The sequence below is a fragment of the Perna viridis genome, chromosome 14 (genome assembly GCF_037379345.1).
Source record: "Perna viridis isolate PV_CMFRI_1.1 ecotype Kerala chromosome 14, ASM3737934v1, whole genome shotgun sequence".
NCBI lineage: Eukaryota > Metazoa > Mollusca > Bivalvia > Mytilida > Mytilidae > Perna > Perna viridis.
The window spans coordinates 24,827,115-24,854,618 of NC_142458.1; the positions used below are offsets into that span (position 1 = coordinate 24,827,115).

The 27,504-nt window shown below is 32.7% G+C and overlaps 1 protein-coding gene and 1 pseudogene across 5 annotated transcripts; one reads left to right on the top strand and one right to left on the bottom strand.

Moving 5' to 3' along the window:
* The first annotated feature begins 3,449 nt into the window (after positions 1-3,449).
* Positions 3,450-14,619, top strand: LOC148598743 (uncharacterized). Of its 5 annotated transcripts, XM_088561402.1 has the most exons (9): positions 3,807-3,984; positions 4,980-5,396; positions 5,704-6,063; positions 7,549-7,813; positions 8,255-8,422; positions 8,655-8,726; positions 10,048-10,464; positions 10,773-12,892; positions 14,290-14,619. In XM_088561402.1, the coding sequence occupies exons 1-4, from the start codon at positions 3,942-3,944 to the stop codon at positions 7,629-7,631; spliced, it is 903 nt and encodes a 300-aa protein (XP_088417528.1). In that variant the 5' UTR covers positions 3,807-3,941; the 3' UTR covers positions 7,632-7,813; positions 8,255-8,422; positions 8,655-8,726; positions 10,048-10,464; positions 10,773-12,892; positions 14,290-14,619. The 5 variants fall into 5 exon arrangements, with proteins under 5 accessions (XP_088417531.1, XP_088417528.1, XP_088417527.1 ...); XM_088561405.1 differs by lacking the exons at positions 3,807-3,984; positions 8,255-8,422 and adding an exon at positions 3,450-3,640; XM_088561401.1 differs by lacking the exon at positions 8,255-8,422.
* Positions 14,620-21,628: 7,009 nt separating this feature from the next.
* LOC148598744 (uncharacterized) lies at positions 21,629-26,435 on the bottom strand (annotated as a pseudogene).
* Positions 26,436-27,504: the final 1,069 nt, after the last annotated feature.

Sequence of the window (27,504 nt, forward strand, 5' to 3'; positions counted from 1 at the left end):
GGGGCTAGACGCTCTGCCCACAGAGCAACTGGGATGTGTGCCCCAGGTGGTGGAATGGGGTACCCCTAGCGTGTTACATGCTGGGGTTGTCAGGCTATAATACGGAAAACCTGACTGCAAACCATAGTGGTGCACCGTGTTGGGAAAGATGCCACGTTCTTTGCACGTTAAAGAACCCTGCTGTGGTGTTCGATATGAGTAGGAACCTTTGCGTTCCGCCACAGAAGGCTTAATTGCCCGACCTTACCAACCCCTCCCTTTTTCCAGTGGCAATCTAAATTTGTCGACCCTATTATCCTTGTGTCCCTTTCTGGTTTTCGTTTCGTCATCATTCATGTTCATTTAATCACCCATTTCATGTTCATTGTCTGAATATATCTGAAATATTGCTGTTCGGACGTTAAACCCCAACAATCAATCAATCAATCTGAATTTTTTCCAACATTTTATAGTTATAAGCATACTTGACTTAAAAACTGCCACCAGATCAGATAAGTGTGAAAGTATTATTCGCCTACCACCAATAGTGAACTTTATACATAAAAAAATTTTTCTCCAGATATTTTGCTCTCTTAACAGTACGTACTTGACAAAACAAATTTTCCTAATATGACTTTTTTCCTGTCTTATGGATAACAACAGAAACCAATACGGTTTTATTCCAGATATCCTGAGTATCTTGTGTACGTACTTACGAACTAACTGAATATCTCTCGGAATTTGTAAAGGAAGGAGTCTTTCCCTCAAAATCAGGATGGAAATGCCAGTATGCTGTTTTTCAGCTCATGAAAATGAAGGCATGAACCGGATTTTGATGCTTTTTCAGGCGCGTAGCTTTTGCCTACACTTAATTTTGCCAATTTTTGTTTTTTAAATAAAAGATAAAATACATCCAGGAGAGGCATAAATGATGCTCTAAAACGTTATCTCCGCGGAGCCTTGGGGGGGCTTCGCCCCCTGGACCCCCTGCCGTAATTTTGCCTACACATCAATTTGGCTTCAGTTACGCGCCTGTTTTTCTTGTCATAAGTATACAGAACCAAGTTGATGATACAAATATAAACGCTCCCTTCGGGAGTGTATATATAATAATAGAAAATAAATACTTTGTAAAGTTTTTAAAAAAAATCTGTCTAAAATTCAACCAGACTAAAACAGCCCGTCTTGTTCTTTTTCAGAAACAATTCCATTTGTAATTGTAATTTGTAATTCCAAATTATCTTCCAAATATACCGATGAAGATGTTTACAAAATGGTGGAAGTTTTGAGCGTGGTGAACGCGTTTTCAACAAACGGTCGGCTTTTCAATGGGAACAAATTGTGCTTCTGTACTTGCTGACCTATTCCTTCGCTCTTATGAGGCTGACTTCATAGCTGAAACAATATCATCTAGATAGATCATTTAATCTCAGTTTCCGCTATATAGATGACATATTATCTTTAAGCAATCCTAGTTTCGGAGATTTGATAAATCGCATCTACCTCAAAGAACTTGAGATAAAGAACTTGAGATAAAGAATACTACAACACTGCGAAGTCAGCCTCATATTTTGACCGACACTAAGAGACTGACCAAACTTTATGACAAACGTGATGACTTTTCATTCAGAACTTTCCTTTTATCTGTAGCAACATTCTTCAGCACCTGCGTATGGAGTGTTCATACCAGAACTCATTCGTTATGCCAGAGCTTGCCGTAACTACGCAGACTTTTTGTATCGCGCTAGACTTCTTACAATTAATCTTCTGGAACGGGGTTGTGTTGTCCACCACACTCGAGCAATATGTTGTCTATCATAAATTCTCGCATTTTGAAAACATCTTCATCTGTATATTTGGAAGATGATTTGGAATTACATTTTACAAAGTATGAGAAATATCTTTCCAGAACTATATATTTGTATCTATGTGCACCATCTTTTCTGGAGAAACACCGATGTGTAATGTTTTTAAAGGAGACATGACACAAAAATATCATTTTTTAAACGTTAATATTCATGAAAACTATAGTATGTTTAGATACGAGTATAACAAACGTTTTCTCATCAGGTTAGCGCTAAATAAAGTTAGAATGATTTATTTGTGTTATCACGACGACCTTATTAATATGCATAAATGAAAACCGGAAGTACCACCTACTTACCATATATGGAAGTGCTTATGTCATAGGTTCCCAATCTCCATTTGGGTGCATTGAGCATTGAAAATGTATACACGTGCCCGAAAAATTAATAAATCTTCAAAAATAACTTGTATATATGATGCAAAGTGATTCAATGATTTTTGTAGAAAGTAAGAAGACTAAAGTTTTTGTTTTCTGCCAGCTCTCCATTTTCGTTAGGCATACATCCCCGCTTGGCAATACATGTACTAGTTTGCACACTATTTTTAGGACTTGAACAGGCGGGTACAACTAAAATAGTGACACTCAGTGTGTCGTTCTTTCTTTGCTGCAGGGTTATATCAATTAACAAGCCCGGTAGACTTATTTATTGCCAAGAAAAAGCGTGGGTGAATTCTTTTATCTTTACATGGTTCGACTCCTCATGACACAGGTGTCGACGCAGGTGTATGACTTCGATATTGAAATATAATTACATTTCTTTGGTCTTACTAATTTTGAAATAAAACAATTTACATGGAGAATTTGACACAATACACATTTTATAATAGGTGTCCCTATGTTAGTTAAAGGAAGCTTTTCTGGTACGAACAATATTTTTATATAGGTCAGATAAAATATTCAATTTTAGCAGAACACGAGTAGGTCTCAGAAAGAAACCCTTATTGGTTCTCAAATAAAATTATCAAAAACCAATAAAAAATAAACATGTTCGTATAATCCTATAACTGTATTTGCTAGGTACTGGTACACTTGTCAGAAATAGCGTTCCGTAAAAAGGGTAAAATCAAGATTTGAAGATCGAGATCGAAACAATTTAAGTCTTGGAATGTGAATTTAATTTACTTTATGTAAAAAGTTCAATCGAACAAGACAGAACATAATAAAATATTTCTATGTAATTTTCGAATAGAAGTAGTGCGGATTCAAGTCTTCGTACATGTAATAGTTAAATATTTCTGTCATTATTTATCGTTTTCTTCTGGAAGTGGTTTAAATTGATACATTCGCTGGAAAACAAAAACTTTCAATATTTTCACTCTCAATTGTAGAAATCATGTAAAAAGTGCAGAACCCCCACGCATTTCATCCACTCGATCTATGAATTGAGAACCAATGACGTAGCACGTTCACGTGACCACATGGCTAATTTAATTTGTATGGCTTGGGTCGTCGTCGTTTTTGAATCGACGACTTATATTCTATTAAACGACGTAGGTGACTACAAGGGGCGTGTTTATGATATAAATTGGGTGTAATAAATCAGATTAACCAAAAATTTAAGAAAAAAAAAATGTCTGTGTCATTTCTTCTTTAAGTCGGGATTTTAACTGGGTATAGGGAATAGAAGTATACAGTGTTGAAAATTCATATGTTTTCATGCTATTATATTCTGTTTATAATCATATAATTGAGGGTCTCTAGAAGATCTTTCGAATTTTTCAGAACCACATTGAATTAATACCACTACGGGAGTAACAACGTTTGTCGTAGGAATGGAGAACTTATTTGACAGCTGTGAGTATAAAAGTAAAAGGTTTGGTGGTACATTTTGCAGATTCAGCTATGCAACGTTAACGTTGTTTGTATGGAAAATAGAATTTAATTTGTGTTTTCGATAATTTCCTCATTTTTAAGAAGTTCAAAAGTTTATCATTCAAATTAAGGTACGAACTAATAATCTGAATACTTCCTGTTATTTTACCGACTAAGGAAATACAGCTAGCTATATCTAAGATGAAGTTTATCAACTTAAAGAAATATATTACAAAAACTAATCTGGATGTATACTAAAAACGTCACGACGAAATAAAAAAAAATGATTGTATATTTAGCACTATTGTTCATATCATCATCGATCTGTAAGTACAATATTATTTCATCATGATGGTACATGTTTACTTTGTTTTGTGGGAAATGTTGGAATATCGAATACTGTAAATAGCTTACAGTTGTAATACTTAAAACATTTCGGGCTTGCACCACTGAAAATTAATGAAATATTTTGTTGATCTTTATTTCCGAAATACTCACATAAAATAACTCTTAGCATCGGACAAAAACATATATGCGGTTTTTTTTTATTTATTTATTTATTTTTTGCGGTAGCTTGAATTAGCAATGGTAACCAAACAGACAGTCGCCATGCATATTAATTGATACCACTTTGATTAATTATTTTAAATTACTTTATTTTGGATGGAATGTGATTGCCCATTTTTAATTTCTCGTTAAAAATGCTGCATGTTCCGACCGTCTTTCGTTCGTCTAATTTATCTTGAGTAGATTTCAATATTTTAAGAAAAACGACAAACTTCCTTTGCAGATATAAGCTACATATGTATGCATCTAATAGGGAACAATTTGAGACTCTAATCATTGTCAGTATCTTATATTTTGGTTATCTTTTGCATTAGTTGTTTTACGAGTTTAAACGTACAATAGATACAATGGTTTGATTATAACATTATGTTGTAGATTACAATCTAACAATTTGTTATACATATCATTATAATTCAAAACTTTAAACATTACTGTTTTATAAAAAAAATTATATATTTCTGTTAAGGTATCTTAAGCTATTATATTTATCAAATGAATACCGTTTTTGTAAATTGAGAATTGTTATTCAACGTTTAAAATTGAAACAATTGAGAATGTGACGCTGTAGTGTATGAATAGATAAATGCCATAAAATAAATCAATAAATGAACTCGAAAACCTATGCATGCAGCTCTGGCGATCTCTAAGTGAGGAGTTTAATAAAAAAAAAACGAAATCGGATTTTAAATCCGGATGTCAAATCTATGAATATATCGCCCTAAGTATTATAAATCAGTTCAAATTTATTTTACAGCTACGGTTCAGAGCAGCTCTCCACCCATTTCCTTTAACTCGTCCTCTCCTGTGGTTTTTAAAAAAGACACTTTAACTCTGGTATGCATGCCTGGGTTTACCCTCAACCAATCTGATAGAGTAAACTACTTTATTCTTTCCAAAACTTATCCGGGAACAAAGTATGATATTCTAACGCTAGCATTTACAAACAGCGCCAGCAATGGTCACAAGGCAGTTATATGGCATGACGCTGACTACAAAAGCAGAGTCAGTTTAAACGGGTCTATCATTTACCCGTTTTCTGAGGCGAAACTTGTGTTCAATATTAAACCAGAAAACACGAAATGCAGTGACGAAGGGACGTATGAGTGTTTAGTTAGTATGATAACTACGAATACTCATGATGTATCATCAACAACAACCGTTGCGCTGGAAGGTAAATTATGTATACTAATATCACATAAAATAATGGTTTGAAAACATAATAGCGCTGCTCTAATATTTGAGGATATACCATTTCATTATTTAGTAACTCATCGTAACATACAAATTCTTTAGAAGAAAAAAAAACGTCATAACGTACTTGCAGAATGAAAATCACAATTTGAAAGTAGGTAAAAATCAAAAAACAACAAAAAGAGATGCAAACCTTGGAAAGTCTGTGTAGAGTCTTGGCTTCCCTGATTAAGTACGAAAATATGGCCTAACAGTTTAACACGTTACATTTGTTTTACATTTTCTAGTGGAACCAACTGTTCTTAGTTTGCAACCTGACGGCACGGCTAAAATATGCCAGGCCTTCCAAGGCGGCGCTATGGTCAATCTTAATTGCAAAGCAATCGTCGAAGAACTTGACTGTCCTATACATTGGTGCTACAAAAGACGGGGTATAGACAATGCCTTTATAGAGTATCCTGGTTTGGTTACCAATCAATCGGATGCTATTGATAATTGCTCACATGAGGTCTATACTGCAAATTCACAGATATCGTTTAGTAGAACCGAGGGTCTGTCTGAGGTAGATTTCCTTTGCGAGGTTGGATGGAATTTGACTTGTAATGCTTCCAATGGAGCGGCATATAAGATTTACAATTTAATGATACGTAAGTTTAGGATCGATTAGTTTACGGTATCAAGTTGGTGCAAATACTTATGAATAGGTTATACTAAGATATACAACTAAATGATGCTTAAGTTTAGAATCTATTTGTTTAATGTCTCCAGTGATGGGTACAAATAATTATGGATGGTATCAACTTGAGGAAAAAAGATGTTTTGTTGAGTATTTTCGGTTTTTCATTTTTAGAGAAAAACTTTGTACATTGTCTACAATTAAATCAACTGAAAAAAAACGAATTAACTAAAGAGTGTGGAGGAATCAAAAATGAATTACACACCGTACACTATTTTGATTTTTTTGAAGCTCTTAGGAAAGTAAGATATGCAAGTGGAATGTAATCACCAGGCGGTGACAAAATTTGCACAAGCGATTTCCAACTTCATAACTTCAACAATATATTCTTAGTTTCTACACTTTTAATTGGAGAAACATCAGTCTTTTAATTAAATATTTCTCCACCTTCAGTATCATTTACAATTTCGAGTGGACAAATACAAGTAAATTAATTCAAGTCAATAGATCAAAGTAATCCCGTAAATTTTGTTGAGAATTAAAATGTACAATTTTACTGTTTGTTAGATGTATTTGTTACAGTTTGCTTTGTTGAGACATTTTATGGGAATAAGTTTTACAGATTTTTGAGAGAATTAACTAACGCTACCGTGAAATTAATGATAAATTACTGTCAGATCAATAGGGTAGAGATCAAATGTCAATACAAGGAAAAAATATGGAAAACAGAAAACAAAAATAATGAATATAAAGGTTGATTAGAAAATTGGGGACTGACTTGTTGGATTGCATGGATGGGGTAAAATCATTTGTCTGAATGATTATAAACAAAAATTATTAGTCAAAATACAGTGCTCTGTTATACAGACATTATGAATTTTGTGAACAAAACAAAAGCTAGTATACTGATTTTGAATTCGATTGTTGTGATTGTTTGTTTTTTACCATTTTTCAATGTTCATTGCGTATTTCGAATTATAATTGAATGCCATTATCTTAAATTATATCATATGCCTAATCTTGCTTTTCTTTCTGATTTTAGTGTAGACATGTAGGGTGTATACTCAATATACTAAATATAGCTGCTAACATGCTATTGTTGATTAGAAATGAAAATATTCATCCCTGATACTTCCTGATTTTATTATATCAAGATATTAAGATACTTAAAAATAATTTCATTCCTATAACTGTTTACTTAATGCAGAGTGAAGTATTCTATTTCTCTTTAATTGAGATAGATAAAGTGTAACATCGTCCGTTTTCTCTGTTATCTTCAGGAAGTAATATAAAGCCAAATTTATATTTTTCTCCTATATGATGTATTACCGTTGTGTGTGGTTTTTTTTTTAAATCAATCTGCATTTATATGTAAAGTTTTCTTCATTATTTCAATTATTAACATTTTAAATAATTGTTTTTTAATTATCTTAATTATTTCTTCATTTTATTTGAGATTTGAGTCAGAAAGAGGGTTGTTATATTATATACCAGTATATTTTGGATAAACATATCAGAATTTACCAATGGACAGAGTAGTTTATGACGGTACATGTGAAGCAAGATAAGAGAGCAGTGATTTCACCAGGCAAGAAGCACACAACGTACAACAATCAAATCAGATTCATATTCAACAACAAAAAAGATATTACTGTTGGCATGAATGATAACTCGTCCCCCTTTAATAGGACAGGTGACTCGATGATTCAACAACAAAAAAGGTATTACTGTTGGCATGAATGATAACTCGTCCCCTTTTAATAGGACAGGTACATCCTTATTGGTTCTCAAATAAAATTATCAAAACCCAATAAAAAAATAATCATGTTCGTATAATCCTATAACTGTATTTGCTGGGTACTGGTACACTTGTCAGAAATAGCGTTCCGTAAAAAGAGTTAAATCAAGATTTGAAGATCGAGATCGAAACAATTTAAGTCTTGGAATGTGAATTTAATTTACTTTATGTAAAAAGTTCAATCGAACAAGACAGAACATAATAAAATATTTCTATGTAATTTTCGAATAGAAGTAGTGCGGATTCAAGTCTTCGTACATGTAATAGTTAAATATTTCTGTCATTGTTTATCGTTTTCTTCTGGAAGTGGTTTAAATTGATATATTCGCTGGCCAAAAAAAACTTTCAATATTTTCACTCTCAGTTGTAGAAATCATGTAAAAAGTGCAGAACCCCCACGCATTTCATCCACTCGATCTATGAATTGAGAACCAATGACGTAGCACGTTCACGTGACCACATGGCTAATTTAATTCGTATGGCTTGGGTCGTCGTCGTTTTTTAATCGACGACTTATCTTCTATTAAACGACGTAAGTGACTACAAAGGGGCGTTTTCATGATATAAATTGGGCGTAATAAATCAGATAAACCAAAAATTTAAGAAAAAAAATTGTCTGTGTCATTTCTTCTTTAAGTCGGGATTTTAACTGGGTATAGGGAATAGAAGTATACAGTGTTGAAAATTCATATGTTTTCATGCTTTTATATTCTGTTTATGATCATATAATTGAGGGTCTCTAGAAGATCTTTCGAATTTTTCAGAACCACATTGAATTAACACCACTACGGGAGTAACAACGTTTGTCGTAGGAATGGAGAACTTATTTGACAGCTGTGAGTATAAAAGTAAAAGGTTTGGTGCAGATCCAGCTATGCAACGTTAACGTTGTTTGTATGGAAAATAGAATTTGTGTTTTCGATAATTTCCTCATTTTTAAGAAGTTCAAAAGTTTATCATTCAAATTAAGGTACGAACTAATAATTTGAATACTTCCTATTATTTTACCTACTGAGGAAATACAGCTAGCTATATCTAAGATGAAGTTTATCAACTTAAAGAAATATATTACAAAAACTAATCTGGATGTATACTAAAAACGTCATGACGAAATAAAAAAAAATATTGTATATTTAGCACTATTGTTCATATCATCATCGATCTGTAAGTACAATATCATTTCATCATGATGGTACATGTTTACTTTGTTTTGTGGGAAATGTTGGAATATCGAATACTGTAAATGGCTTACAGTTGCAATACTTAAAACATTTCGGGCTTGCACCACTGAAAATTAATGAAATATTTTGTTGATCCTTTATTTCCGAAATACTCACATAAAATAACTCTTAGCATCGGACAAAAACATATATGCGTTTTTTTTTTTTATTTTATTTATTTATTTATTTGCGGTAGCTTGAATTAGCAATGATAACCAAACAGACAGTCGCCATGCATATTAATTGATACCACTTTGATTAATTATTTTAAATTACTTTATTTTGGATGGAATGTGATTGCCCATTTTTAATTTCTCGTTAAAAATGCTGCATGTTCCGACCGTCTTTCGTTCGTCTAATTTATCTTGAGTAGATTTCAATATTTTAAGAAAAACGACAAACTTCCTTTTCAGATATAAGCTACTTATGTATGCATCTAATAGGGAACAATTTGAGACTCTAATCATTGTCAGTATCTTATATTTTGGTTATCTTTTGCATTAGTTGTTTTACGAGTTTAAACGTACAATAGATACAATGGTTTGATTACAACATTATGTTGTAGATTACAATCTAACAATTTGTTATACATATCATTAAAATTCAAAACTTTAAACATTACTGTTTTATAAAAAAAATTATATATATTTCTGTTAAGGTATCTTAAGCTATTATATTTATCAAATGAATACCGTTTTTGTAAATTGAGAATTGTTATTCAACGTTTAAAATTGAGAATGTGACGCTGTAGTGTATAAATAGATAAATGCCATAAAATAAATCAATAAATGAACTCGAAAACCTATGCACGCAACTCTGGCGATCTCTAAGTGGGGAGTTTAATAAAAAAAAAACGAAATCGGATTTTAAATCCGGATGTCAAATCTATGAATATATCGCCCTAAGTATTATAAATCAGTTCGAATTTATTTTACAGCTACAGTTCAGAGCAGCTCTCCACCCATTTCCTTTAACTCGTCCTCTCCTGTGGTTTTTAAAAAAGACACTTTAACTCTGGTATGCATGCCTGGGTTTACCCTCAACCAATCTGATAGAGTAAACTACTTCATTCTTTCCAAAACTTATCCGGGAACAAAGTATGATATTCTAACGCTAGCATTTACAAACAGCGCAAGCAATGGTCACAAGGCAGTTATATGGCATGACGCTGACTACAGAAGCAGAGTCAGTTTAAACGGGTCTATCATTTACCCGTTTTCTGAGGCGAAACTTGTGTTCAGTATTAAACCAGAAAACACGAAATGCAGTGACGAAGGGACGTATGAGTGTTTAGTTAGTATGATAACTACGAATACTCATGATGTATCATCAACAACAACCGTTGCGCTGGAAGGTAAATTATGTATACTAATATCACATAAAATAATGGTTTGAAAACATAATAGCGCTGCTCTAACATTTGAGGATATACCATTTCATTATTTAGTAACTCATCGTAACGTACAAATTCTTTAGAAGAATAAAAAACGTCATAACGTACTTGCAGAAAGAAAATCACAATTTGAAAGTAGGTAAAAATCAAAAAAACAACAAAAAGAGATGCAAACCTTGGAAAGTCTGTGTAGAGTCTTGGCTTCCCTGATTAAGTACGAAAATATGGCCTAACAGTTTAACACGTTACATTTGTTTTACATTTTCTAGTGGAACCAACTGTTCTTAGTTTGCAACCTGACGGCACGGCTAAAATATGCCAGGCCTTCCAAGGCGGCGCTATGGTCAATCTTAATTGCAAAGCAATCGTCGAAGAACTTGACTGTCCTATACATTGGTGCTACAAAAGACGGGGTATAGACAATGCCTTTATAGAGTATCCTGGTTTGGTTACCAATCAATCGGATGCTATTGATAATTGCTCACATGAGGTCTATACTGCAAATTCACAGATATCGTTTAGTAGAACCGAGGGTCTGTCTGAGGTAGATTTTCTTTGCGAGGTTGGATGGAATTTGACTTGTAATGCTTCCAATGGAGCGGCATATAAGATTTACAATTTAATGATACGTAAGTTTAGGATCGATTAGTTTACGGTATCAAGTTGGTGCAAATACTTATGAATAGGTTATACTAAGATATACAACTAAATGATGCTTAAGTTTAGAATCTATTTGTTTAATGTCTCCAGTGATGGGTACAAATAATTACGGATGGTATCAACTTGAGGAAAAAAGATGTTTTGTTGAGTATTTTCGGTTTTTCATTTTTTAGAGAAAAACTTTGTACATTGTCTACAATTAAATCAACTGAAAAAAAACGAATTAACTAAAGAGTGTGGAGGAATCAAAAATGAATTACACACCGTACACTATTTTGATTTTTTTGAAGCTCTTAGGAAAGTGAGATATGCAAGTGGATTGTAATCACCAGGCGGTGACAAAATTTGCACAAGCGATTTCCAACTTCATAACTTCAACAATATATTCTTAGTTTCTACACTTTTAATTGGAGAAACATCAGTCTTTTAATTAAATATTTCTCCACCTTCAGTATCATTTACAATTTCGAGTGGACAAATACAAGTAAATTAATTCAAGTCAATAGATCAAAGTAATCCCGTAAATTTTGTTGAGAATTAAAATGTACAATTTTACTGTTTGTTAGATGTATTTGTTACAGTTTGCTTTGTTGAGACATTTTATGGGAATATTTTTTACAGATTTTTGAGAGAATTAACTAAGGCTACCGTGAAATTAATGATAAATTACTGTCAGATCAATAGGGTTGAAATCAGATGTCAAAACAAGGAAAAAATATGGAAAACAGAAAACAAAAATAATGAATATAAAGGTTGATTAGAAAATTGGGGACTGACTTGTTGGATTGCATGGATGGGGTAAAATCATTTGTCTGAATGATTATAAACAAAAATTATTAGTCAAAATACAGTGCTCTGTTATACAGACATTATGAAGTTTGTGAACAAAACAAAAGCTAGTACACTGATTTTGAATTCGATTGTTGTGATTGTTTGTTTTTTACCATTTTTCAATGTTCATTGCGTATTTCGAATTATAATTGAATGCCATTATCTTAAATTATATCATATGCCTAATCTTGCTTTTCTTTCTGATTTTAGTGTAGACATGTAGGGTGTATACTCAATATACTAAATATAGCTGCTAACATGCTATTGTTGATTAGAAATGAAAATATTCATTCCTGATACTTCCTGATTTTATTATATCAAGATATTAAGATACTTAAAAATAATTTCATTCCTATAACTGTTTACTTAATGCAGAGTGAAGTATTCTATTTCTCTTTAATTGAGATAGATAAAGTGTAACATCGTCCGTTTTCTCTGTTATCTTCAGGAAGTAATATAAAGCCAAATTTATATTTTTCTCCTATATGATGTATTACCGTTGTGTGTGTGGTTTTTTTTTTAAATCAATCTGCATTTATAGGTAAAGTTTTCTTCATTATTTCAATTATTAACATTTTAAATGGTTGTTTTTTAATTATCTTAATTATTTCTTCATTTTGTTTGAGATTTGAGTCAGAAAGAGGGTTGTTATATTATATACCAGTATATTTTGGATAAACATATCAGAATTTACCAATGGACAGAGTAGTTTATGACGGTACATGTGAAGCAAGATAAGAGAGCAGTGATTTCACCAGCCAGGCAAGAAGCACACAACGTACAACAATCAAATCAGATTCATATTCAACAAAAAAAAAGATATTACTGTTGGCATGAATGATAACTCGTCCCCTTTTAATAGGACAGGTACATCCTCGATGATTCAACAACAAAAAAGGTATTGCTGTTGGTATGAATGATAACTCGTCCTCGTCCTTCTTTAACAGGACAGGTACATCCTCGATGACTTTGCAAAAACCTTTGTTTTATCCATTGCCCACTAGGGCTTGTAGAATCTTCCATAATCTGGCCGTTATACCTTAAATTGATCTTTTGGTCCATTTTCCACTCGGGTCCAGCTTTAGTATTGTCTGTAACCTAGTCATTTTACCTTTAAATTGGACCATAAGTGCTAAACTCGAAAAATACATTGTTGAGTCTTAAGCAATGCGTTCTGTATTGATATCTAACGAAATAAAACAATCATGTACCTAGGTTCGATTTCAAGCATGCAATGTATACTAAAGAAAATATAATGTGTTCTACCTACCTACTTATCCTCTTCATGCCCGATGGAACATAAGATAAAAACAAGACCTCGCCATTCAACAAGATTCTTTGTAAAAAAATTCCGTCTCAGTCCATGTCATTTTCAACTCTTGTAATTTATTTTCGATAGTCCTTCGCCATGTTGTTTTTTGTTGATTTTTTACCATGTGGTGTCCATCTAAGGGCTATTTCCGTGATGTTTAAACTTTGCATTCTTAAAACATGCCCTAATCACCGGAAGCTTTTGTTTGATATTTGATCTAGTATGCAGGTGCGCTCTTGTCACCATTCATTCATTTCTTAATTAACCTGATAGTGTTAAAAGTGACATTGTCTTATCATAAATCGAACCATTACACTTGACGACCAAATGTTAAATGCAAGTCATCAAAACATTGAAGAGGGCATCAATTTTTTAAGTGATATAAAGATCAACCCATTATATACTTTAAGTTATATGGTTACTGCCTTGTTGAACTGTATTAACAGCCCCAAAAATGTCTCCCCACAAAAAACAAATATATATATATATATATATATATAATACTAGGTACCCACTTAAAATAAGTATCAAGTATACTACAGCAAAGCCCAAGACTGATGATTTGCATGCATACATCAAGACATTAGTTATCCTAATTTCTGCTGGCAATACAATGACTGTAGATTCATTAAATACCTTAATAATTCATGATAATCAATGACGGAACAATTGAATCAAAAAAAAGTCAGGTTTTGTAAATGATTGTAAGAAGATTTTATGTTATATATGAGCTTTTCAAATACTTTTATACTACATTACACAATTCACAGGTTCGTTCCAATCATTTATCAAAATACTACAGAGGAGTCAAAATGATTGCAGGTTCATGGAATAAGTGATGCTCTGTAGAATAGTACATGGTTATAGACTAAACAATCACACATGTTTACCAAGCATAAAACATATTACCACTAGTATATTGTTTAAGTGTATGAATGCACATGTATATGAATGCACTGAATACATATACTTTTTTGTTTTAGATTAACCTACTGTTCCTCATGTGTAATTCAAAATATGCCTGATCTGGTGGAAAAACCAGTTGTGCTTCACATTGGTGAAACAAAAAAGAAGCACATGGAATGTCCTGATTGAGTATCTGGGGTGTAAACGATTACGCGCTTTCAATATTTCATGCAAACTTTAAAATAATATATAATGCAACTATAATGCCACCCCTTGCGCAGTTAGTTGGAAGTTCCGAGTCGGCAGACAAGCATTCTAGACATGCACTCCTACTTAGAATTAGAACTGCGTGTATGCATATTACCATTATTTAGTATTTTGTGTCATATTAAAAATAATTTGTTTTGTCTTATTTATCAAACATTTAGAACAAATTGATACTTTGTGAGAATGTCTTCCCGATTTTTTTTTAAATTGGAATGTTGAAACAATTAGAATATTATATTTGGCTTCTCTTCGAATTCCCAACGCTCTATGAACGTCATCAATGCATAATTTACTGATGTCTTTTTATTTATTTTTTTTTTGGGGGTTATTTTTCGTTAGTTTTTTTTTTTTTGTTTTTTTTTTTTGTTGTTTTTTTTGTTTTTTGTTTTTTTTTTGTTTTTTGTTTTTTGGGTTTATTTATTGCTTTTGTCCGTTTTCTTTTTGCTGAACCCAACTTTGTATTGTCTCCTTGTAATTTCTATCGAAAACATTTAGCTTTTAGAGGGCGTTTGTCATTATTATATTGCTCCTGAAATGTCTAGAGGAGACATTTTCACTTCCCATTACTACCACTCGAGTCACAAGAGACTTAAAAATCTAATCAAACTTACTATGGTCGAGGAATATCTCAGATATTTTACAAGTTTAAAAAGGAGGTCATAGCGCTGGAAAGTTCATAGGAGAAACAACGATGAACAATACCTATAACAAAGTTAACGCCGTGTTAACTACAGTACGTAATTCACAAAAAGTTGATCGTGATTAATGACGTCTAAACTGAAAAAAAACACGTAATAACTTACGATCAATGTTTTGTGAAATTGACGCCAGGCATCTCCCATCTTTCCGTCCATATTTAAGTTATTAAGCAAACTAACACGAGAGTCACGGAGGAGGATCTTGTAGGTGTAATTGTGCAGTCAGCTACAAGGTATACAAATAGGATAATTAATCGAAAAGTGTGAATACCCAAAATATAATCATGAGTGCCGAAGAATGCCTTTATTCTACATGATAATTTTTTTTAAACCATGAGCAACCCTATGTTAAAACATCAGACAACATACCAAAATCCTGTCAAAATTATCCAGTAAGAAATTAATCCGTTCAGACTACCATTCAAATGATTAGTTGAGTTTAAGTGACAATTAAAAAAACACACACACACAAAATAAAACGTGCACTTTTTATCATCATTTAATTATTTATTAGTATTATTCATATAACGATAAATTAAATATTTGTAAGAGTTTCATCTTTATTGTGTTGCCACTTAATGAATTTTGACACCACAAGCATAACATTTTTCGCAATTTTATTTCTTCAGGAAGTAACATAAAATATACCAATGTGTATATTCATTAATAATGTATAATTCCTTCCTGTTTTTGTAAATGCATCCTTATTCAAATAGGTTAGTGTTTTTAATATTGTTTTGGTGAGTGAAACACATTCTGGTTGCTTCGTCGGCTCAACTTTTCGGTCTGGTCAAAAGCAGTATACAACATTGATGAAAAGTTCTAAAATGCTTGAAATATCTACCGTTTGACGTATAAATACACCAAATCAATCTTTCGATTATTTAATCGAAATGTCTTCATTTAATGATGAGCATCTTTTTCATGGATGCTTACCCTACCGGTAAACCTGGTCCATGCTCCCAGTTTCTCATTTGCTTTTGTTACTTTGTATGTATGATTTTAGTTACTCTATGTTCTTTGTTGTGTATGTCCGTATTCCATGTCTTGTCTTTGTCCCTGGATTACATTCTTTTGATTACCGTTATAACCTTGTTTCCCTTTATTACTCTTTCAATTGTTTGTATGCTTTCTATATTCTATATAAACGTATAGAAATGTCGAAAGAGGGACAATGTTCCAATTTGAAATTCAATCGTGATACCATTAACACATACGGCAGCTACATGTACAGTAAAGATATGGGTATGACCGGATATACTACATACGATCTGAATACGTTCAGCTTCAATTGGGAAACACACTAATGTCGCACTCATTGCCATACAGTTACATATTCACGCGATTAATGCTATTCGCAGATGGTAAAGGCACGAGGGCCGCAACAGCGTAGATAAAGATTATGCTCCCAGTTTTAGTGGAGTCCGAGTTGCTCATTTGCTATTGTTACTTTGTATGTATGATTTTAGTTACTTTATGTTCTTTGTTGTGTATGTCTGTTTTCCATGTCTGGTCTTTGTCCCTGGATTACATTCTTTTGATTACCGTTATGGCCTTGGTTCCCTTGATTACTCTTTCGGCAATCTGTAAAAAAATAATTGAAGTTGCGAAAATGAAAAACACATAGAGGATCGCATATCAAGGAGAGTTTACAATCGATTACGGTTGCACCAAGAGGTAGCAAAGATGAAAATAGGAAAATCTGGGGAAATGATTGTATTGCCATTCCCAAAAAATACAGTTGTCACGTACAACAATTTGCCTATGTCTTCTCTTTTATAATAGCTGTAAAACATATGTCAGTCTTATTCAAACCAGGAAATTGAAATAAAGATTTCAAAATTATAATTATTAAAAGATATCTTTAAAACATAAGATTTCTCTACTCTTTTGTCCAAGTTGCATAATGCAAAATTAACAGTAAAAGTCACCCAGAAACAAGCAACTGCCAGCAAAGCAATTTATTAAGATATAACACAGTAAAGTTAGGACCCAAAAATCCATCTAAAAACTGTAAACGCTGTACAGTGACAGTAACAAAAAAAACACAAAAAACGGTCCGAATGTACAATTATCTTATTCAGAAGGCAGATCCTATGATATGGTTGGCACAAATTTCGCTCAAAACGAAAGTTATTTCTTTTTTTTACAATGAATTACAATGCTTTTTATGTAATTTATTTCTATTTAAAGCTGCATTAGCTGTCAAATTTGTTCAGTTTTGATTCTACTCAATTTTGCTGATTCAATGAAATAAGTTTGCAGTATTGTAATTGAAGCAATCAATGTCGATAATACCTACAGAATATTGTGAAAATAACGTTTTTGTTTTTAATCAGAGAAGATCAATAGCTTAGATTTAAGTATTTTTGGCATTATTTACGAAGATTGCCGACAGGACATACAAATGGGTTAAAAATGGTTTATCCTTGGTAAAACAAAATAACAATAACGGATACACAGGTAAGCACGTGTTTTGTTTTCATTTCATTTCATCTATTTCTTGATTATTTTTCAAATGAATAATGACCATATTTGAGCCATATTATATCACAATACGTAAAATTCAAAAGGATCCTTGCGTTATTTTCGAATTTTTCTCTCTTATAAGGCTTGAGTCAGTCGGTCTTCCTTGCCGTTGAATAACCACTTTCGCTTTGCAATCAGATTTGTTACTTACGAAGCGACCCTTACAGCACATGCGCGGAATAAGGTCACCAGAAGTCACATGCATACGAAGTTATCTAGGTCGATTTTTTTTTCTTGCAAGACAATAAATATATAGACACCTATTTCATGTATTTAATGCATTTTATATGTGTATATCAAATGAAATTATACAGGAAAAGTACAAATTAGTAGAAATAATTCAAAGTTAAGGTATATTTCAACAGACAAAAAAATTACGAATTTGACAGCTAATGCAGCTTTAACCATTGCAGTTTATCACAAACCATCATTCAAATTTGAGAAAGGATCCATTTGCATTATGAAATGGATGAAAATTGTTTTGAATACAAAATTGGTTATGTGCCACTCACTGCCTGGTGTTTACATGGACTCCCTCTTAATAAACCAGATGGAACTCACAAACAAGGACTTTTTCAATGTAATAAACTACGTATATCGATACATTTTGAATTAACGGCGTAGTTTTGACCCTTGATTTATGTAATTCTGTGCCATTTCTCAATGAGGTATTATATAGCTTTAAGTTATCCATGCTAATCATGACGATTTGAATTTTAAAAAGTAATATTAGTCGAGTGAGCTAACGGTACACTACTTATAATGTAACTTTAAGTTTCACGAATTTGAAAACATTCCGGTGATGAATTTTCAGACTTTTTTTTATAAACTTAGTGTTTTTTTCTTATATTTTATAGTACTTCAAATTTCAGTCATTTTTAGTTTTGTAAACTTCAGTCAATTTTCACTAGCTGTGATTATTCTAGTACTTTTTATTTTACTAACTTATCAATCTCATGTTACTGTTTTACTAACTAAACAATGTCATGTTATTATTTGTCTTTCTTTTTACCGTTCACCAAATGTTCAATTTAAGTACATTTCAATGTAATTATGGAGACAAATTTAACTTTCAAAATGGTGTGTTTTTTTTCATACCATGTTTCGCCTACTACCTGATTCTTACAGAGACTGACACTTAATAATGAAACATTTTTGGGTCTCTCACTTGATATTAAAGGAGATAATCGTAATCCGTAATTCCATTCATTGGGGAAATAACAATTATTTTCAAAAAGACAAATTAAATTTGTCTTATAAAGTGAAACATTTAGATATTTCATTTTAAAAGTAAAAGGAAAAAAACATACACAAGAAAACTTACAATACAAAAATAATTAGAGATCAATAGAGAAGGGGTCGCATTTCTTTCGGTATTGGATATATTACCTTGTTGAGGTTTTAATCTGGTTTAGGCGCGTCTTTACACCCAACCATGTTTTTGTATTTCGGAGCTTGTCTGCAGCTTTAAGTAAAACACTAAAACCAAATAGAATCATTTGGACTAAACTTATTTTGCATAAACTAGTTTTTTTAAAGTGAAAAAAAAAAACATTCAAACTAAAAGCTCCATGAAGTAATAATTTATTTTACAGAGAAATCATGGAAAAAACAAGATTCTGGCGGAAATCAAAAGAATGCAATCCAGGGATAAAGACTAGACAGTGAAAACCAACACACGTGTTGCGGAATCGTGTTGCCGTGCATTGTGACAATTATCATCCGGGTCGAGCGGTCGTAAAATTGAATAAGTCCAATATAGAAAAAAATAAACGTTTATTCTGTTGTATCCTCACATCATCAACATCACTATCGTATACATAAACAGTTAATTAGGACATAAATCAATCAAAAACATCACACACAGACAAAACACGTCCACAGCATACAAGTTGTTTACATTCCCACTGAATGTCAACGTAACAAACAACGTTACTAGCAAAATACGGGAAACAAAGAATGAATAAAACGTAAAATAGACGAAAAAACAAATTCACAACAACACGCAACAAATAACTTAAAATAACCAAAATAACACGTTCAAAGAAAGAAAGGAAAATGAGCAACTCGGACTGGCACCGGTAAAGTAAGCGAACATATTTCATTTGTAGAATTTTGAACTAAGGGGATTGAACATAAGATAAGGTCGTTATATGTATGAAGAATTTTTTTTCGATAAACGAATACAATATCCTTATTAAAATGAACAATCATAAATTGATAATTGAGAAAGCAAAAAAAAGAAGAAATCGTTTACAAAACAATGAGGCTTCGTTCCTTGTATCGCACATGGTAAAACCTCTTCGGTGACCTTGTATCGCACATGGTAAGACCTCTTCGGTGACCTTGTATCGCACATGGTAAGACCTCTTCGGTGATGGATTTGGCTTCCTATTTCGATACCTTTGGTGTTGGGTACTTCTTGCATATAATTATCTGTGGTGTGAGGGTTTCTTCGTCGTTCATTGCATACCCATGGTGGCTTTCAAGTGACATTTTCCATCCAGGTTGAGTTGTTGCCTCTTTGACATTTTCACCATATTCGTCTTCTTTAACAGGTGAGATCGTCTCCTATATCTGGTGGGGTCTGTATATACAGATTTCAGTCAATGAATGCACTTTTAATTTGTATGTTTCAATTTTCGTGGTTTGTCAACATTTCTTTAGTTTATGTTATTTTTTTCTGATTCATGGATTTCATAAGAGCATTACATTTTACATTTCGAAAGGAATTTGAATTCATACATTGACTCAGGGAGTACATAGTACACTCCTTTATTGATTACTATAATTGATATCCAGCTAAAAGTCATCTACGTTCCTGAATTCTACTATTGGACAAAAATTGTATTTTAGCAATATTCGGTCTTCATATCCTTTGAAACAGTTTTACGATAATATCATCATTGTAAAGAAATTCATCCTCGTGTTTTTCATCAAAGTGAAACTACGTCAGATTGTTTAAAGCGTAATATTTTCCCAGTAATATAATCTTCAGGAAGTAGCAATTTTAAGGACTTTCACGGAAACAAATCAAGTACTTTTCTATACAGGTAACGAAGTTAACACCTCCTTAGTTATTTTCAACAGGTTGGATTTTAAATAAGGTTCAATACTTCCTCCAATTTTAAATTTAATACTTCCTTTCAATATAACTTATTTTGTTTTTAACCATTTTAAATAGTTTTATTATTTTTATATGAGATGATTTAGTGAGCTAGAATGGCATGTGACTTTGTCTTTTGAAAAGTATCTTCTATTCGTACTGTGATATACGGTAGTAATGTAAATATAAGACTTGCGGCTGGTTCAATGATAAACATGCATAGATCACCTGCCAAGCATCTTACTTACACCTTTTATGAACATTTTATGGTGTCAATTTGACTTACTTTAATGAAAAATATTGTCAATTTGAATTACATTAATGAAAATTTTATATTGTCAATATGACTTTATGGCGCGCAATGTGTGTCATAATTCAACATTAATGCTATTACATAAATATAGTTATGCGCATGCATTATTATTGTTCTATATATGCAATCGGGTAATAAATTCTGCATATGATCGAATAAATATAATTACGCATATGCAGAATTAATAACGCGATTGCGTGAATATAATTATGCATATACAGAATTATTTACGCGATTGCATAAATAAAATTACGCATATGCAGAAATAAGACTAGTACGCATGTGCAGAAATAATTACGCAATTGCATAAATAGAATTATTCATATTCGGAAATAATAATGCATGCGCATAAAGATATTTAAGACAGACAGACAGACAGACCGGAAGACATCATTTTTACACAATTAGATACACAAAGCCAAGATCGCGAGCTTGTTTTTGGTGTATATAAGAAATCAAATTGATGGGTAAATGTCATTTATTCAAAAATCATAGAATGCAGAGTTAATTCTAAATATAAGAAATATCAATTAATATCAAATTACAACAAAAAATAAAACATCAAATGAGTAAATGACAGATTAGCAAAGGAGGGGGAGAAACATTCTGCCCAACAAGCAAATTAAAAATAAGAAATAAAATTATAATAAGTTAGGGAGGTATGTGGGTGAGTAACCAAATTGCGAACCAATTCACACATGTATTCATGCCAAGATGTCTATTAAAGCTGATTGTAATGAGTGATCCCACAATATGACATGATAATTTTCACGTGAATTTTTTCTTATGTAACCAGTTTACTGACCAATCATAGGAGCCATGCTTTGATAGTAAGTGAAAATTAAACTTTATCCTTTATCAGATTCCGACTAATCATCATGAATAATGTAATATTGTTTGACACATCTGGTCCTGAGTAGACCCCTGAAGAGAAAGATAACATAACGAATCAACAAGAATGACCCCCAATAACACCATACGACAGCTTTGCTAATGACCAGCTGGACATTTTACAGTACGTCTTTACTGCTTTCTTCAATAATTTTATTTGTATCTTCGGTCTACAAATAAAATCGGTTTTAAGAAAGACAGACTGACAGATATCCATATTACAAAAAAAAATCAAAAATTATGCATCCTCATGTATTTCATGACTGCATTAGATTTCCACCAACTGCAGACGACGTTGCAGCTACAAGTCTAAAACTATGAGCTTTGTATTTCTGAGTATCTAAGCCGATGTAAGACAATACTGATTTTAAAGAATTTGTAACGAATGATCGAGGTACTTGTGTCCTTGATTTGAAATAATGGTCCACATTTATTACCAAAAAGTTTTCGAGATAATCATTAACAGCTGATACGGGACATCTAAATTATCCACATTTAGAGTATACAGATAGTTTTGGGATGCAGATCAACGTGTTGGTAATTTATCATAGTTACTGAAAGTCCTTTTAACAAACAGTTGTCCCTATCTATTGAAACGTCGCTAACTTTAATCACAGAATTGTTACCACTTTTAGAGAAATTTCACCAATCTGTAAAAAGGCGAAGAAAGCCAAAGTAAACTTTGTCTTCAACAACGATTTGATATCTATATTAACAATGACAAAGGGTAACGCATTGACTAATTGGATAAAAATATCTTTAGTAATTTTAAGCCTAGTGTCGTCCTTCCCTATAATATTTTGAACAGCTTATAAAATTTTGCATATGAAAAACATTCTTGGCGGATACGGCATATCATTAGCTTTATGTACATAACAAAGTGCTAAAATGTGAGAAGCAATGGTTGATGAGATATAATTCTTTATGAACAAAAAAAAAAACAATAAATTGGGAAATAGTTATATGGGAAGATGGAAAAACACAACAATTAGGAAAATACGTGTTACAAAACTGTGTATAACAATTTATCCTTCTGGTGTAAGCTATGTGAGTAGCATCTGATAGTGATGCTTTGAGTAATTTAGTAATTTTAGAGTTAAAAATTGAGCTGGTGCTATCATCATTTAGTGAGACAACCAAGATGCAAACTGACGCACTTTCTGAAACAAAAATCGAGAAAAGAGATCATAAACCACATAATAATTCCCTGGGATATGTTTGGCTTTAAAATATATATTATATTTTAGTAATGCTAAAACTAATTGTCGCACAAGTTTCATTATACTTTTATGTTTAGATGAAGTTTTATTAATGATATTCACTACGGCAGCGTTGTCAGAGAAGAACGGAACTTTGTGATTTCTTATAAATTTGCCCCAAATTTCAGTCGCTAACACAATAGGAAAAAGTTCTTTCACTGTAATATGCTCAAATTCAATAACAGCTGGCCAACTTCCTGAAAACCAGTTACAACCAAAAACAGCTGCATAACCTCCTTGTACTCCTGCTGCATCCGAGTAAAGTTTCAAAACATCAGAAGACACCCAATTGTCAAATAGAAAGCACAATTTTCCATTGAAATGTTAAATAAATTCATACCAAGCTTTTAAATCTGCCCTAGCCTCCGAATTAAGAGTACAAGTGTGACAAAGTAAGATTAATCAGCCGTCGTAAGAAAACACGACCCGGTATAATAACGATACAAGCAAAATTCAATAGCCAATTAAAGACTGTAATTCTCTCAACGTCACACTTCGCTTCTTTTTTGGCGTATACTAATAAGTTACAATTTTTTTCCAAGGACAACCTAGCTACGATACTCTTACATAAAAACATAATGGATTCTAGTGCCTGTGCAACATCAGACGAATTAGACCTACCCATAAAGAAAAAAATCATCGAGAAACCAAAAAAATCCATTGTAAAGAAGACGGATTTTTTCCAAACAACTGGCATGATGAAGAGCAACCCATGGGAAGACGCGAATCATAATAATAATTACCATTCCATTTAGAACTAATAAATGGTGATCTTGGGCATTTATTGGTAACAATCTAAAGGCTTCTTCCACATCTGTATCGTATTAGAATTGATCATCAATTTGATACCACCTGACAGTTCATGCACTTCTTCATTTGTTTAAGTTAGGGGCAATAAGGCAGCAAAGTCCACATATATATTCATTATTAAAAAATACAGTTGCGTAACTTTTCATTCACATGACATGCCAATGGCAAAGAATTCATTATCAAATTCGCCGAACTAAATGTTATCTGAGAACTACCAATGTAAGTACCTTCATACTACACACGGCAAATATCCACTTGTCGGAACCGAATTGTTGATATTATGATTGATTTCCATACTTGGGACAGCAAACTGATGTTGTCCTGATGACGGAGTTCCTGGTTGATGTTTATTTAGCAGAGCCGTTGCTATGTCATCTGCGATGGGTAAAGATATACTGTTATTGGACCACAAGTTAGATTCCCTAGTCGTCGTGACATCTAAAATTTGCGGTACGCTTTGCTGACGTTGTTGGTCTTTTCTCTTACTCCTAGTAGATATGTCAGCAATTCTTGAAAAATCAGCAGAGCAGTTGCCCTCTTTGAACGCTTTGCCTTAGGCATGGTGAAATACTGAAGTGTAACAAAATTGAAATTTCATTAGCGCAATTATACTATACTCAATGTAATTAAATCATGGATAAGTTAATAATACTATACCTTAATCAAGAGTCACTATTTATGAAATAACATAACAAATTGAGACTGTAAAACGAGTTTGTGATATGCCACAAATAACACAATCTATGTTTAAATTTAATTTATTTTCAGAAGGAAATGAATAACTATATGGTGTAGTATTATTTAGTGGTTAGGCGATGTATATAAACAGATTGATCAACAAAAAGTGTCGTTTAATCAACAAAATTTCCGGTTATGCGATAAAATAAATCAATAAAAAATACCGATTATGCAATATTTACAGCATTTTTATAACCGATTTATCACATTTATTGTGGTTCGGTTGAATATTATTCACAACGTCCTCATCGGTTCAAAAATAAGTTGCTCATTTACTTTTGTTACTTTGTATGTGTGATTTTAGTTCCTTTATGTTCTTTGTTGTGATGTCTGTTTTCCATGTCTGGTCTTTGTCCCTGGAATACATTCTTTTGATTACCGCTATAACCTTGGTTCCCTTGATTACTCTTTAACTGAATTGGGGTGGGGCTACTTACACGAACAGCAAGTTCTTGTAGTTCTTCCATTGGACAAATTGAATATTACTTCATTTTGTAATATGATACTATACCAACACAAGTCAATATACATTCCATCCACTACAATGATATCCGAAACGACCTTATTCATAAACTAAAATTGGCTACCCATAGAAATAGAAAGTAGTATTCTCTTAAGTGGGCATCAAGATCTTACAAACGAAATGAATGTAGCAATTGTAGAAGAAATTCTAACATTTATCAAGAAATCGAAACGTTTCCTCGTCGTTTAAAATATTTGGAGGCGTCGGGTCCACACACAAACTATATGTATTTGCTAATCTTTTGTTGTTATTTTATTTATTGAATTGATATTAGTTGTTTTCTTCTTCTTTTTTTCTTGTGCATGTCATTACTGTATATCCTTGTAGCATTCTCTGTGTAATATTGTAAGAAATGTAATTCATGGGAGGAGACTTCATAAGTTTGACTAATTTGTGTCCTATCCCGTTTGTTCTAGTTGATCAAATAAAATTGTTATAAGCTAAACATTCCATCGAATAGGTTTGCTGACTGTACAAGACAAAAGTGTCATGTACGTCATTAAAAAGGGGCTGCCTGCAGAAACGTAGTATTCTGTATTGGAATAACACGACTCAATTATTAATATTTAGACTGCCATTTATTATGCCAGTTTTCACTTTTATAAACCTCTTCGCGATGTATAGGTGTAAACTACACAAATCAAGTTATTTCTGATAACCTGTTCAAAAAATATACACATTCTTCAATTAGAGATTAATGAGTCATAACATTTATTAAACTAAAACGTCCACGTTTTACATCCTTGACAACACCCCATCCACACAGGTTGACACATGCCAAAGTCTCCAGGTTTTACATCCTTGACAACATGCCATCCACACAGACTGACACATGCCAAAGTCTCCAGGTTTAACATCCTTGACAACACCCCGTCCACACAGACTGACACATGCCAAAGTCTCCAGGTTTTACATCCTTGACAACATGCCATCCACACAGACTGACACATGCCAAAGTCTCCAGGTTTTACATCCTTGACAACACCCCATCCACACAGACTGACACATGCCAAAGTCTCCAGGTTTTACATCCTTGACAACATGCCATCCACACAGACTGACACATGCCAAAGTCTCCAGGTTTAACATCCTTGACAACACCCCATCCACACAGACTGACACATGCCAAAGTCTCCAGGTTTTACATCCTTGACAACACGCCATCCACACAGACTGACACATGCCAAAGTCTCCAGGTTTAACATCTGTAGAAGATCTCTGAATTTACTATTGAATATTCTGATCTTGGTGTTCTCACTTAATACATTGCAACCTATACTGACTTAGGCATTGCAAAGGCTTGACGGCCTGGCTTTGCTTTGCTTTTAAAATTGCTTTGCGGAACAGATATTGGGGGTAGAAAAACATTCTCTGTCAACATTCCCTAAAATGTCAACCCTCCTACTGACATTCTTTGGCATATTTCTAAGCATTGAGGCTGATTTTCGGCTTCAAACAGATCTACCAAAACATAAATTAGTTTGTAACTGTATGTTTCGTTCTTACTCCTCATAATCGTTACTTTTAATCCTAACTTCATGAATCATTTTTGAAACCGAGCTGTAACCAATCAGATGGCACTATATAGCCGAATTTCTATCCCCATTACACACCATCCGTTAAACATGGCTTCAAAAAAGACAAACTTGAGCCAATACCTCAAAATTAAATCAATAACTACAGAGATAACCCCTATAGTTCTCCGTCTGGTCACCGATGTCGCTATAGTTCTCTGTCTGGTCACCGATGTCACTATAGTTCTCTGTCTGGTCACCGATGTCGCTATAGTTCCATGTCTTGTCAACGATGTCCCAGAAAGCTTCCCATTTGAAAATGTTGTACATCATAATGAAGCGAGTCGTTATATTTACGAACATTCAATTATTTACTTCATATTTCCGCTATATGCTATGTTATGCAAAGATCATATTGGATCGATTAAAACAGCTAGGGACTTATTACTATAGATGCCTTCCTTGTATATATTTTAATTTACTCTTTTATGCACCTTCTTGATGTCACTAATTAGTTATTTTTTAATATTGATAAGGTATGAACTAGATAATACCTATTTTTTCAACTTAGATGACCATGAAGGAACATACTTTCCACTTATAATGTACAAAACACAGATTAACTGAACTTGATTTTGAGATAA

What these genes read in the sequence shown, in the direction of transcription:
- LOC148598743 (XM_088561402.1), top strand. Translation starts at nt 3,942, where the DNA reads ATGATTGTATATTTAGCACTATTGTTCATATCATCATCGATCT. An exon ending in AACAACCGTTGCGCTGGAAG is followed by an intron (nt 5,397 to 5,703) that starts GTAAATTATGTA and finishes TACATTTTCTAG; the next exon opens with TGGAACCAACTGTTCTTAGT. An exon ending in GATTTACAATTTAATGATAC is followed by an intron (nt 6,064 to 7,548) that starts GTAAGTTTAGGA and finishes ATTTTATTTGAG; the next exon opens with ATTTGAGTCAGAAAGAGGGT.